Genomic DNA, 14,686 nt, shown 5'->3' with positions numbered 1-14,686 from the left:
TTGGGGCTTTATTCCTGGCTCAGGGGAAATTCCCATTGAAGTCAATGAGGTTTTGCCTGAGGAAAATGAGTAAGGACTGCAGGTCTGTTAACTTCATTCGTTACCCACAGGGGATCAACAGTAGTTAGATTAATTAGAGTGACAGTGCTGTATGAGGGGAAATTATAACGACAGGCCCAGATTACCCCCATTGATTTTTCTGGAGTCACTATGGGGATTCGTATTCTAGTTTGGTTTTTTTTATAAAGGACACAAATAAGGCACCACACAAATGACAAGCCAGGTAGATTTCTTGCAAAATGTACACATTTAAATACTTTTACAGTTTGTAAGGTTACGGTGTTTACAAACAAAAGTTGCAAAGATGAAATACAGAATATTTCACTCTTGTACCAAAATCACATTACGTTACAATAACAGTATCGTAGCTCTCATTTATGACACTGACAGTTCAAGAACTGAGGAAACAATTCTACACATATGGTGTTTGGTTAATGATCACATAGGCTCTGATCCTGCAAACATGCTTGTGTTTAAGCATGTGTTTAAGCATGAAGTTTTATCTCCAATGGGACTAATCACGTGCTTAATGTTAACCACATACATAAGTGTTTGCAGGATCAAGGTCCTAGTCTCTCAAGCCTCTGTGTACTGACACCACCACGTTTTTATGTTTACTAAGCAAAGCAAGAACAATATGGATGAAGCCCTATTGCAAAACTACAGATCCAGTTAAATCACAAGTCTCAGCAACAATGGCAAATATTTGGAGTTGACATACACATGTGTATTATATGTTTGTGATGGAACCATGAGGCTGTAATTAAGTTTTAGTGTTATACTGTGAGGGAGACTAATGTGTAGAGTGTTTCCTTATTAGTTGGAGGCAGAAAGTAGTTCCTTATGGAGTCCATCAGGGTCGGTAGAAGTGTGCTGGGTTGGTATAAGAGTACTGTCACATGGCCTAGAACTTGCTTAATTGTTTTTAGGGTCACACTTACTCAGTCCCTAATCCCTTTTAAAAGAAGCTTGTTTCACACACATCTAAGTCAGGAAATCCCAAGTTGTGCTTGCATAGAGCAAAAATTAGTCATCCTTCCTCCCCGGTGATAAAAGTTATGGTGGCTATGGGAGCCATAACCTTGAATTTCTTGATTATTGCGTGTAAAGTCTCAGCAATAATATCAGGTTAAGAATTTTTTGCATTCCCTTGTTTGTTTTTTAAATAAAGGATGGTGTTATTAAATTTAACTGCTGTTGCACAATCAAACAGATGCATATTCACATTAAATTGTGTCCCTACTGAGCACACAAAATTTGATATTGGCAGCAAGACGGACTCAGCAAGATGGCAACCAAGACCTTGCAGAGTCCTTTACATTACATGTAAAGTGATATCGGAAGGAACCTACTTGGCCTAACCATATTCTATTCGGCATTAATGCTTCCAATTTCAAATTGTGCATGCAAAGCATGTGCCAGAGCAAGTACACATTGTATGCTGTAATGATTTCATATTCAAGTAAACCTAGAATAGGAATGGGTTAAGGAGGAGGGATGGTTGGCTGGCCTGAGAGTACAGCGCAATCAAGGTTAAAACTCATCTTACATTGTAGTTGAATGGACACTGCTTCCGGTGCACATGGATCAGTGCCTATACCTGAACGACTGTCTCAATTAGTGGAAAATCAAAGATCTCAGTCCATGATTGTTCTAAACCAATTTTCTTCAACCATAGCAGGGCAGAGGTTAATTGTTTAAACTGAGAAATTAAGACCAGGATTAGTTTGAAGTTTTAAAAAGAACTTACATTTTATTTATCCAAGCTCAAAAAAATTGACAAAAATTCTTAAATAATGAAAAAACAAACAAACCCACCACTGTTACAATAAGCCAGATGCAGGTATTTTCTTTACAAGAAAATAAATATGAAAAAATTCAACCCAAAGAGTCTTCTTTTTTAAAAAGAAAATGTGAAAGGACTGAAAATGTTTTATAATGAAAGTTAGTGTAATAGTGGCACAATTCATTATCATCACAGATTAGTTGATAAGATATATAAAAATTTGAAGTCTTGTAAAAGAATCCATTAAAAAAGCCAAATTGCACTCACAACCTTCAAATTTGAAGGAAGTGATGACAAACTCCTAGTGGGAGAAAATGTTCAGGACACCCACCCTAGGAAGAGCACAAGCCATTTGGTGCACTAACAGATGCAAACTCCTCTCTTATTTTTGCAGATATGTTATACTATAAACTCCTATTCCCTATGGGTTGTTCTCGACACAAAATGGGAGAACAGTTTGGTAGCTGTGCATGATGCCCTAGCATACCCTGCCTCCTTCCAAAGTTTGTCTCAAACAACCAGACATTGGTTGTTAATTACCAAATTCCAGTGCTGGGCTGTCACCTACTCCTACCCCAAATAGTTCGTACATCTTTATAATAATAAAACATGCGGCTAGAATATAAAAATATACATATAAAATATAGACAATCTCGTTTGTTTTTTATTATAAAAACAGGGTTAACAAATAAGGAGTGTTGAGTTCTGAAAGAGTTCTGTAAAATCCTGTACCACAATCGTCCTAACTGCTTAGACTGATGCCCCGCAGAGTTTAGGTTAGTTAATTTCATTAGCCATGTGTTCACTCGGGTCTGTACAGCGGCAAGGCAGCACGTTACAACAGCAGAATTAAGCTTTTTTAAATAACAACAATAAAAAAGACAGTAAGGGAAGGATGATTCCCCAGCTAGGGAGATGAATTCGCTGCTTAAGAGGCTTTGTTTTAAGAGAGTTTTCATTTCTCCACAATCGGATGGAGAACGCAGACTTTATCTCATTCTCTAACGACACATAAACAATCCCATCGGTCATTTTTGGGGCAGCAGTAACAATCATCAAATTAAATACGCAGGTGCGGGTTTGTAATTAGTCACAAAGTAGTTTAAAACAAACACAAAACCCCTGAGCACCTGCTCTGTGGTCCGTATTCCTGCAGTAATGGGTTAGCTCGCGTTCATGTTACATAGCAAACATCTCAAAGCAACCCCCCCCTTCCAGTGAGCGGCCGGTTTACCGCTCATCCCGGAGGAGACGGGAGTGGGGAAGGGAGCCCGAATTCACGCCGGGGGTCCTTTTTGGGTAACGTTTGTAAGGCTCAAGCAGGGGCGAGCTCCAGGCGCGCAGGCGGGCTGGTCTTGTGCCACTGAGCGGTACCTGCGCACAGTCCAGTTCGGAGCTCGCCTGCCGGGCGAGTCCTTTCAAGCATCTCCGGGGCGGGAGCCGGGCGCAGGGCAGGGTGCAGGGGCTGCTCTGGGTCCGGCTGGGAGCCGCCGCCCGGCCCCTCAGACGTAGTTCTTCTTGTCGTACTCCCCGTTGGAGGTGGGCCGCCGGGTGGAGGCCGAGTACTTGACCGGGAAGCCGCTCTCGCCGTCCCCGGCGCAGGAGCAGGAGCAGCAGATCAGGCCGCCCCCGAGGAGCAGCAGGGCCGTGGCCGCCCAGCCGATGTAGAGCGCGGCCCCCATCTCCCGCTTCATGGAGTTGGGCACCTTGGGGTTGTAGAAGCCGCTGATGATGATGTTGGCGAACCAGCAGACGGGGATGAGGACCAGCACCCCGCACAGGATGTAGATGATCCCGCCGGCCAGCACGATCCAGGACTTGGCCTTGCCGGCTCGGACGCAGGTGGTGCACTGGGCCCCCACCACGGTCACCATCAGCGCCACCAGCCCCAGCAGGGTCACCAGGACGGTGAGCGCCCGGCCCGCCTGCATGTGCGGCTCCAGCGCCAGGATGGAGTCGTGGAGTTTGCACTGCATCTGCCCGGTGCTCTGCACCACGCAGTTCATCCACAGCCCCTCCCAGGTGGTCTGCGCCACCACGATGTGGCCGTCGATGTAGGCGGACACCTGCCACGTGGGCAAGCCGCAGGCCAGGATGACCCCCACCCAGCCCACGATGCACAGCCCCAGGCCCAGGATCTCCCGCGCTGCCGAGGTCATTCTGCTCCTCTGGATTCACGAGCTGCTCGGGACTCTGCTGCTGCTGCCTCGGGAGCCGGCTCAGGTTGCGAGTGCCAGCCGGTGGCCCGCCGGGCTCTATTTAAAGCCGCAGGGCGGGCCCCTCCCTCTCACCCCCGGCCAGTCCCAGGCAGCGGAGGCCGCCCCCAGCCAGCGAGGGGCTGGAGGGGAAGGAAGCAGGAGCGCGTGTGAATGACGAACGCTTGGAAGGAGTTGGGTGGGGGGGTCTCGAAAAGAGGCTGGAAAGGAGCCAGCTGCAGACGCTGCAGCTTCGTCGTCCCCTCCCATGGGGCGGGGGTGGGGGGGTCCCTGTGTGGTTAAGGGTGAGGCTCTGTGACTGACGGGCAGCGTGCGCCAGCTCTTGCGTTGCGACAGTGACACAGACACAGGATGGGGACAGGATGGTCCCTGCGGCTTGGGCCCCCCATGATGAAGAGGGAAGTGACTTCAAAGACCCTTGCCGTGGTGGTTCACTTTTCTGGCATGGGGGGAAGGGGAACCTGACCTCTCCTTTCCCCTGCCTGCGTGCCTGGACTTCACCCTGGCTTGTTATAGTATGTCGCTCTACCGCACTACCGCCAGGGCTTTGTGTGTGTGGCAGAGGCTCCGCACACTACAGAGGACATTGGATTCTCTCTGTCTTTTGGTTTGGCTGGGAGTCAGCCATAAACTATTTGCAAATCGTCCCTTTCACAAATGACTGTTGCTTAAAGCGCTGCTCTTATCTCAGCCTGACACTCCATAAAGCACAGATATGCTGTTACAGCTGTTACTGATTGTGCAAAACATGCTGGGTACTGTGTTGTAGCCCATAGTAGAGGGACAAGGTGGGCGAGGTAATATCTTTTAATGGACCAACTTCTGTTGATGAGAGGAGAGACAAGCTTTCCAGCTACATAGAGCTCTTCTTTGGGTCCTTGGACAAAATGTCATTCGAGTTTGGATCATTCTAATTGCTCCTGAAAACCTTAGCTCTTCCTAAATGACCAAAGGGTAGCAGTAGTTCAACATGATGATAACCTTAACAAGCTCTCTGGCAGAATCTTTGTTAACTTAGACAGGTCTGAGGTTGTCAGAAACAGAAAGAAATAAGAAGAAGGCTGAGACAAATAATGAGGGGATGGGATGTTTTTTAATTGACAAAGCCTATGGTGGCAAGTTCAAAGAGAGTCCACTGAGATCTCGCTGGGCAGAAGCACAATAGCCTGTGCTACTTGACTAATAGTGCAGAATTGTCAGTCAAAGAACTAAATGCATTTGCTAAAAAAGGCATAAAATCGAATACACATTGCATACAGCACAAAAGCCTGAGCAAATTCCATGCCAAAATGTAGTTATGAGAAACCTTCTCCAAGAACAATGAACTATACATGGAATCTTCTCGTCTTGTTTCTTTACCCAATGATTACTTTAATATTCTAGCTAAAATACTGGTGAAGAGACTTCTTCATTCATGAAGATCAATCCGTTTTATACCGGGGAGGACAACAGGAAAGAAGAGATGCACATTGTCCCAGTGATGACCTACATGTTTGAAAGAGACACATTTGACTAATTACTTACTTGATCATTTTTATTATGTGAACTCAGTGCAGAAAAAGAGTTTGACTGGGTTAAGCTGGGGGTATTCACAGGAGATTTCACCAGCAATGCAGTTATTAATCAAATGCACAAGAACTTCTATGTTTTAGTTCTAATGCATTAATTAAAACCAATTGTATGATTTCTGATTTATCCGTAGAGCCTTTGGTTTATATGTTGAGAACTGATATTAGCTGATTGGAAGGAATCCATCTAGGTATATGATTTCATGATTTGCTGTTGCCACTTTGATTTATATGACTTATTAGATGGAACCTAATGTCAAGACACCTAAATGCTTGGGGAAAATTATCTTGTGAATATTCTGGTTTAAGAATTAATTGGGGAAAGCTTGTTGCAGCACAGGGCTCCTTGAATAAGCTTCCATTGACATGGAATATTGGTGTGATTAAATTGTTAGGGATATAGATGTGGAATCAAAGTGGCAGAGATACAGGTGAGAGGCAATGTCTTTAAAAAGTTGGATTATGTGTTTTTTGACTAGCTGATTCATAAATTATGAGACAAAAATGGAGGTTGGACTTTTTGACTTGCAAAGAAATGATCCTTGCAAGAAATTCTCTCGTATAATCCCTGCAGTCAGTGTGTTTATTGGCTCATACATTCTTTGTAAAGCTGCCTGCAAAATCCTGTGGAGAGGAACTCAGATGCAGTGAGTAGTATATGGCTCAATAGCATTCATCACCATATATTCTTTGACAGGATTCCATGCCCAATTTTGGGCTTATGTACCGCCCTCTGTTCCTGTTTCCATTGGTGTCGCGGTTTGGTGCCGTCAGCCATTTTGAATGTTTGTTGTTATTTTTTATGTTTGAATAGAGGGAATGTTGCATGCTTGTGCTTTGATACATTTGGTTGATTGTTTAGAGAAAAAGGTTGAAAGAATAGAGTCAGATTTATTAGGTGCATAACTGTAGTAGCAACAGCTGTCACGGCATTAATGGTCATTTGTTAATGAATCATTGAACTGTAAGAACATCGTGAGTTTTTAAAAAAAGGAACTCAGACGCTTGCCTACAAAGACATGGTTTATAAATGGTAATTTTATGACTTAACATCCCCCATGAAACATCAAATTGATCTGTGCTTCCTTTTAGGCAATCACAGCCCTTTTCTCCTCTGGCTGTTGAAATTCATTCCGTTCTGTATGCAACGGCTTTAGTAGGCGTTCCAAAGTATAGGACAGAGCACAAGAGATCCCCAAACTTTACAGCAACTGAGCCATTTTATTGCCTAAAACTTCAACTAGACCGGCCAGTGCCCAGCATCTCCCACTCAACTGTATATGCTCAAACCTGTAGCATAGGAGCTGTGCTAAACTTGCCACTAATTCTCATCAAATTATAACCAGAGAGTTTATTTTATACTGTACTTGTTACGATCATAAAATCATAGAATATCAGGGTTGGAAGGGACCTCAGGAGGTCATCTAGTCCAACCCCCTGCTCAAAGCAGGACCAATCCCCAACTAAATCATCCCAGCCAGGGCTTTGTCAAGCTTGACCTTAAAAACCTCTAAGGAAGGAGATTCCACCACCTCCCTAGGTAACCCATAGTGCTTCCACCACCCTCCTAGTGAAAAAGATTTCCTAATATCCAACCTAAACCGCCCTGTAGTAGGGTGGACCCCTGCTCCTGCCCTGAAGGGGTTAAAAACAGCCCTGGGAAGGGAATGTGGCTGGAGAAAGCAGCTTTTAAGGTGGGCTGATTGGGAAGTGGCTGCAGCTGGGCCACACCCCAATCAGGCCCAGCTGGCCCCTATAAGAGGCAGAGAAGCCCAAGCCACTCCCTCTCTCTAGCTATAGGGGGAGATGGGCCTGGCTGTTTAGGAGCTGAGATAGAGTACCTGAGGGGAGCAGGGCTGAGGAGCTCCAGCCTGGAAAGCCCCAGGCTGTGGCCTAGCATTGGGCTAATAGGTACTGGGGTTGCAGAGGGCAGCCCAGGGGTAGGCCAAGGCAGCAGGTCCAAACCCTCCTTGCCAGTGATGAGTAGGGTGTGGGGCTAGACAATGACTGGCAGTAGCCATATACTGAGGCAAGATGGGGATAGAGGGTGGGGGTTCCCTGGGGAGGGGAGACCCTGAGAGAAAGGGGTTACTGCTGGGGGGGGCAGCACCCCATGTAAGAGGGCATGGGGGTCCAGGGAGAGACTCAGGGCCAGAGAACAGGCAGATCGCTGGCCTGCAGAGGGTGCTCCGTGCTGAAAACCAACCTAATTCCCCGGAGTCACCAGCAGGAGGTGCCGCAGGGGTGAGTCTGACCCGTTACACTCCCCCACTGCAACTTGTGACTATTACTCCTTGTTCTGTCATCTGCTACCACTGAGAACAGTCTATATCCATCCTCTTTGGAACCCCCTTTCCGGTAGTTGAAAGCAGCTATCAAATCCCCCCTCATTTTTCTCTTCTGCAGACTAAATAAGCCCAGTTCCCTCAGCCTCTCCTCATAAGTCATGTGCTCCAGACCCCTAATCGTTTTTGTTGCCCTCTGCTGGACTCTTTCCAATTTTTCCACATCCTTCTTGTAGTGTAGGGCCCAAAATTGGACACAGATCTCCAGATGAGACTTCACCAATGCCAAATAAAGGGGAATGATCACGTCCCTAGATCTGCTGGCAGTGCTCCTACTTATACAGCCCAAAATGCCATTAGCCTTCTTGGCAACAAAGGCACACTGTTGACTCATATCCAGCTTCTCATTCACTGTAACCTCTAGGTCCTTTTCTGCAGAACTGCTGCCTAGCCACTCGGTTCCTAGTCTGTAGTAGTGCATGGGATTCTTCCGTCCTAAGTGCAGGACTCTGCACTTGTCTTTGTTGAATCTCATCAGATTTCTTTTAGCCCAATTCTCTAATTTGTCTAGGTCCCTCTGTATTCTATCCCTACCCTCCAGCATATCTACCACTCTTCCCAGTTTAGTGTCATCTGCAAACTTGCTGAGGGTGCAGTCTATGCCATCCTCCAGATCATTAATGAAGATATTGAACAAAACTGGCCCCAGGACCGACCCTTGGGGTACTCCGCTTGATGCCAGCTAGGCATAGAGCCATTGATCGCTACCCTTTGAGCCCAATGATCTAGCCAGCTTTCTATCCACCTTATAGTCCATTCATCCAGCCCATACTTCTTTAACTTGCCGGCAAGAATACTGTGGGAGATCGTATCAAAAGCTTTGCTAAAATCAAGGAATAACACGTCCAGGCCCCATGGACTTGTGCTCATCCAGCTTTTCTAAATAGTCCTGAACCACTTCTTTTTCCACAGAGGGTTGGTCACCTCCTCCCCATACTGTGCTGCCCAGTGCAGCAGTCTGGGAGCTGACCTTGTTTGGTTCGTGAAGACAGAGGCAAAAAAAGCATTGAGTACATTAGCTTTTTCCACATTCTCTGTCACTAGGTTGCCTCACCCATTCAGTAAGGGGCCCATACTTTCCCTGACCCTCTTGTTGCTAACATACCTGTAGAAACCCTTCTTGTTACTCTTAACATCCTTTGCTAGCTGCAACTCCAATTGTGATTTGGCCTTCCTGATTTCACTCCTGCAGTTCTGAGCAATATTTTGATACTCCTCCCTGGTCATTTGTCCAAGCTTCCACTTCTTGTAAGCTTCTTTTTTGTGTTTAAGATCAGCTGGGATTTCACTGTTAAGCCAAGCTGGTCGTCTGCCATATTTACTATTCTTTCTACACATTGGGATGTTTTTTTCCTGCAACCTCAATAAGGATTATTTAAAATACAGCCAGCTCTCCTGGACTCCTTTCCCCCTCATGTTGTTCTCGCAGGGGATCCTGCCCATCAGTTCCCTGAGGGAGTCAAAGTCTGCTTTTCTGAAGTCCAGGGTCCTTATTCTGCTGCTCTCCTTTCTTCCTTTTGTCAGGATCCTGAACTCGACCATCTCATGGTCACTGGCTCCCAGGATCCCATCAACTTTTGCTTCCCCTACTAACTCTTCTCTGTTTGTGAGCAGCAGGTCAAGAAGAGCTCTGCCCCTAGTTGGTTCCTCCAGCACTTGCACCAGGAAATTGTCCCCTATACTTTCCAAAAACTTCCTGGATTGTCTGTGCACCACTGTATTGCTCTCCCAGCAGATATTGGGGTGATTGAAGTCCCCCATGAGAACCAGGGCCTGTGATCTAGTAACTTCTGTTAGTTGCCTGAAGAAAGCTCGTCCACCTCATCCCCCTAGTCTGGTGATCTCTAGCAGACTCCCACCACCACATCACCCTTGTTGCTCACACTTCTAAATTTAATCCAGATACTCTCAGGTTTTTCTGCAGTTTCACACTGGAGCTCTGAGCAGTCATACTGCTCTCTTACAAACAATGCCACTCCCCCACCTTTTCTGCCCTGTCTGTCCTTCCTGAACAGTTTATAGCTATCCATGACAGTACTCCAGGCATGTGAGTTATCCCACCGAGTCTCTATTATTCCAATCACATCCATAATGCCAAGCTCAGAGATAAGAAGGCTGCTTCTTTGCTCACCCTTTAACAAATACAAGTGAAAGTTATATTAAGTTTTGTAAAGGAATAAACACTTTAAAATACAAACCTATATGAAGACACATCCCTTTAACATTTTTACAGGTGTTTCAATAAAATAGAGCATGTAGAAACGCCCAGGGCCAGCTCCAGGTACCAGCCAAGGAAGCAGGTGCTTGGGGCGGCCAATGGGTCTTTGGCAGCAATTTGGCGGTGGGTCCCTCAGTCCCTCTTGGAGCAAAGGATCCGCTGCTGAATTGCTGCTGAAGAATGAAGCAGCATGGCAGAGTTGGCCGCTGAATTGCCGCCAATTGCAGCTTTATTTATTTATTTTTTTTTGCTTCGCCAGTTGGGGCAGCAAAAAAACTGGAGCCGGCCCTGGAAACGCCCCAGGTTTAAAACCACAGGACCTTAGTAACAGCCAGTTTATATTCCCCTTATTCTGTAAACCAGTGGATCAGAGAGAAGTTGTTTGTTTCTTACCCCCGCCACACTTTTTAACAAATACAAGTGAAAGTTATATTAAGTTTTGTAAAGGAATAAACACTTTAAAAGACAAATCTATATGAAGACAGAGCCCTCTACTTAACACTTTTACATGTGTTTCCAAAAAAAGAGTATGCAGAAACACCCCAGAGATAAAACCACGGAACCTTAGTAACCGTAGTAACTTTTTATCTCTGATCCACTGGCTCACAGATGCTGTTTTTGCTGCAGTTTCAAATTGTCCTCACTAAAAGCATAGGGAAAAGCTTTTTTTAAAAACCTTTTTGTTACTAAGGGTTTGTGGGTTTAACCCTGGGGTGCTTCTGCATGCTCTTTTTTTTGTTATTGAAACACACATGTAAAAGTGTTAAATGGAGGGATGTTTCTTCAGATAGGCTTGTCTTTCAAAGTGGTCTTCTTTTCTAATCCACTAACTTAAAAAGGCTGCTTCAAATTGTCCTCACTAAAAAATAACCAATGTTAGCAAAAGCATAGGGGAAAACTTTTTTTATTACTATAAATTACTTTGATAAACTGGTTGTCTGTGGTTTTAATCCTGGGGTGTTTCTGTGTGCTCATTTTTTATTAAAACACCTATAAATAAAGGGCTATTTCTTCAAATAGGCTTGTCTTTTCAAGTGATTATAAAATAGAGCTTTATTCCTTTACAAAACTTAATATAACTTTTTCCTACTCGTGTTCAAAAGTTTAAATAAACTTCTTATCTCTACGTTCTGGACATCCAACAGCCTTTTTTGTCTCTAATTCACTGGCTAACAAAGTTGCTTTTGCTGCAGCTTCAAATTGTGCTCACCAAAGGCATAGGGAAAAACTTTTAAAAACTGTTTGAAACCATAAGCCCTTAGTAACAACCTTTATTAAAGCATCTATGTAAAAGTGCTACGTGGCGGGAAAGATGCTTGGGGTCTGGTTTTTTTAGACAAGAATAAGGCAGTTAACGGGAAGGGAAGGGTAGTGAGGGGAGGGGAAGGAGACAGCTCTTGTTTAAAAAATCTTGGGACTATAGGATTGGTTCAGGAAAATGTATTCTATGACGCAGCTGTAGAACAGCATCTGATTGGTCCGATCCAAAGGTGTAGATAACTAGCCTGAGGGGTTGTGAGCCTTGGGAGCTCCCTCTTTCCCCAGGAACAGTCGCAAGGGCAAGATCTCTCTCTCTGACTCACCCACACGCTGACCATCGTTGCCCTTTGAAAAGGTGCTTTCTTTTCCCTTTCCCTGCCGTGTTCTCTCTTTTAACCTATCTTTATATTTTTCTCTTTTATTTCACTCTTTTTAAATGCTCTTTTCTTAACTTACCCTTATATTTAATACATTTAAAAGGTTTATCTCAATTTTTTTGTTCTTTAATAAGACTAGTCCCTTAAAAACAACTCTACTTACTAAACCTAATATCTTTCTTTTCTTTAACTTGCCTCTATTCTTTCAAACTAACCCTTTAAAAACAAAAATCTTTAGTTTTCTTTAATTTCTCTTTCTATTCTTTAATAACATGCCAAACAAAATATCATATTGGCTGTATATAAATCCATGGTACACCCACATCTTGAATACTGTGCGCAGATGTGGTCGCCCCATCTCAAAAAAGATATATTGGAATTGGAAAAGGTTCAGAAAAGGGCAACAAAAATTATCAGAGGTATGGAGCATCTGCCATATGAGGAGAGATTAATAAAACTGGGACTTTTCAGCTTGGAAAAAAGATGACTAAGGGGGATATGATAGAGGTCTATAAAATCATGACTGGAGTGGAGAAAGTAAATAAGGAAGTGTTATTTACTCCTTCTCATAACACAAGAACTAGTGGTCACCAAATGAAATTAATAGACAGCAGGTTTAAAACAAACAAAAGGATGTATTTTTTCCACACAACGCGCAGTCAACGTGTGGAACTTCTTGCCAGAGGATGTTGTGAAGGTCAAGATTATAAGAGGGTTAAAAAAAGAACTAGGTAAGTTCATGGAGGACAGGTCCATTAGTGACTATTAGCCAGGATGGGCAGGGATGGTGTCCCTAGCCTCTATTAGCCAGAAGCTGGGAATGGGCAACAGGGGATGGATCACTTGATTACCTGTTCTGTTCATTCCCTCTGGTGCACCTGGACCTGGCCACTGTCGGAAGACATGATACTGGTCTACATGGACCTTTGGTCTGACCCAGTATGGCCCTTCTTGTGTTCTTATGAATTAATGGAAGTTAGGAGCCAAAATACCTTTGAGGATCTGGGCCTCATATGGCTTCAGTAACCCTGCTGCACTCTTGTTCCTTCTTTTTGCCACATGAGCACATCCCTTTTGTTGTGCAATTATTACTCATGTTTGTTACCTAGTGCCTACAGACCAACTATGAACCAGGCCTTTTTGTACTAGTTGCTGGCCAACCCACAATAGTAGGCAGTCCTCACCCCCCATGTAGCAGTACCTGCTGTGTGATTTACATCTTCCTGGTAATCAGCATCTCTGTCCTACCTACCTAGAGGGGTACAGTGGGGTGATCAAATTAGATACTTAACAAGCAGGAACTCCAACAAATTATCCCATTACAATTCTAGCAGATGAAGCAGTGGCCAGCACACATCTTCACTATCTTCTTCCTTTCATCCCCACTGTTTGCAGACTGAGTATGTGGTCTCTGCTACTTTTCCAGGACTGATCCATCCCAGTCTGGCCAATCTCTCTGTGCCCATTTTCAACACAGATAATATAGTTATGCTAACTCAGGGCAGCTGCTGTCTCAGATTGATTTTCTCTCTGTGAGCAGCCATAACCATTTCTGGCGTGAGAAGTGTCTTCCTAACAGAGGCTGCCGGGGAGGGCCAGTTGAGAGGAGCTATCACTTCTCCCCAGCCATTTTTGAAATACATGCAGTTTACTTCAATTATTTTCAAGAGTAAATCCCATTATACAAGTAATGAAATTTGGCCCTGGGTATTGCTCCAGACTGTCAAGCTGAGACCACTGTTAAATCAGAAAGATCCCAGGTATCAGGGAGAGAAGTGAGTGAGAACCAAGCAGACCGAGGTAGCGATCAGAGGGTGAACAGGAAGAAAACCAGAACATAGGCTGAAATTGAATATTTGTATTGATTAAAAAAATTGCACCACGAGAACAATAAAATAATGGGGGGAAGGAAAGCCAGCTACCTCCGACTGCAAGCACAGGAAAGCCACCACCCTTACCACTTGATGGAAAGCACGGAACTCCTAATTTTCCCAGATAAATAACTGAGCAAGGGAAACAGACACATGGACAACACATGCAACCTCTGAGGTTTCCTTTGCTAAGAAAGGAAGGTCACTGCATGGCTGGAATACCACTGCACCTCCTCCCTAACCACCTGTCCCTTACCAACCTATTCCCACTAATGGCCCTATCCTAGACAATCAAAGCTACATAGGAATGTATGCTTAACAAGCACAGTATAAAACAAACTCTCTGGTTATAATTTGATGTGAATTAGTGGCAAGTTTAGCACAGCTGCTGTGCTACATACTGATTCCTGGCCATTGGTATTTCATATTAGTATTGGTACTTCAGGCTTTTGTGATTAGTACACATTAGGCTTCCTCTCCCTCCCTGGGTGAGTCTGTGTGCTGGGCCTGATGTATCCTTGTTGCCTACCTCCCAAACAGTTGCATGTGCTCTAACTCTCAAGAGAACTTTGGTTCCTCCAGTCCTCAGCCTCAAGGCTGTGAGAAGCTGCACAAGCTTTCATGCAGGTTTGAGCATATACAGTTGAGTGGGAGATGCTGGGCACTGGCCGGTCTAGTTGAAGTTTTAGGCAATAAAATGGCTCAGTTGCTGTAAAGTTTGGGGATCTCTTGTGCTCTGTCCTATACCTTGGAACGCCTACTAAAGCCGTTGCATAGAACGGAATGAATTTCAACAGCCAGAGGAGAAAAGGACTGTGATTGCCTAAAAGGAAGCACAGATCAATTTGATGTTTCATGGGGGATGTGAAGTCATAAAATTACTATTTATAAACCATGTCTTTGCAGGCAAGCATCTGAGTTCCTTTTTGCTAAAACTCATGATGTTCTTACAGTTCAACGATTCATTAACAAATGACCATTAATG

At 44.5% G+C, this 14,686-nt stretch overlaps 1 protein-coding gene across 1 annotated transcript; it reads right to left on the bottom strand.

Annotated features, from left to right (window-relative positions):
* Positions 1-639: 639 nt before the first annotated feature.
* On the bottom strand, positions 640-4,408 carry CLDN5 (claudin 5). The gene has a single exon (XM_039504920.1). It carries the CDS (start codon positions 4,003-4,005, stop codon positions 3,349-3,351), a length of 657 nt encoding a protein of 218 aa, XP_039360854.1. The 5' UTR covers positions 4,006-4,408; the 3' UTR covers positions 640-3,348.
* Between the last annotated feature and the right edge of the window lie 10,278 nt (positions 4,409-14,686).

Source organism: Mauremys reevesii, linkage group 18, assembly GCF_016161935.1.
Source record: "Mauremys reevesii isolate NIE-2019 linkage group 18, ASM1616193v1, whole genome shotgun sequence".
Lineage (NCBI taxonomy): Eukaryota > Metazoa > Chordata > Testudines > Geoemydidae > Mauremys > Mauremys reevesii.
The sequence above is the reverse complement of the archived record's forward strand: the minus strand, read 5'-3'. Positions and strand labels throughout refer to the sequence as shown.

Coding starts and splice junctions, on each gene's coding strand:
- CLDN5 (XM_039504920.1), bottom strand. CDS start 4,005: ATGACCTCGGCAGCGCGGGAGATCCTGGGCCTGGGGCTGTGCATCGTG.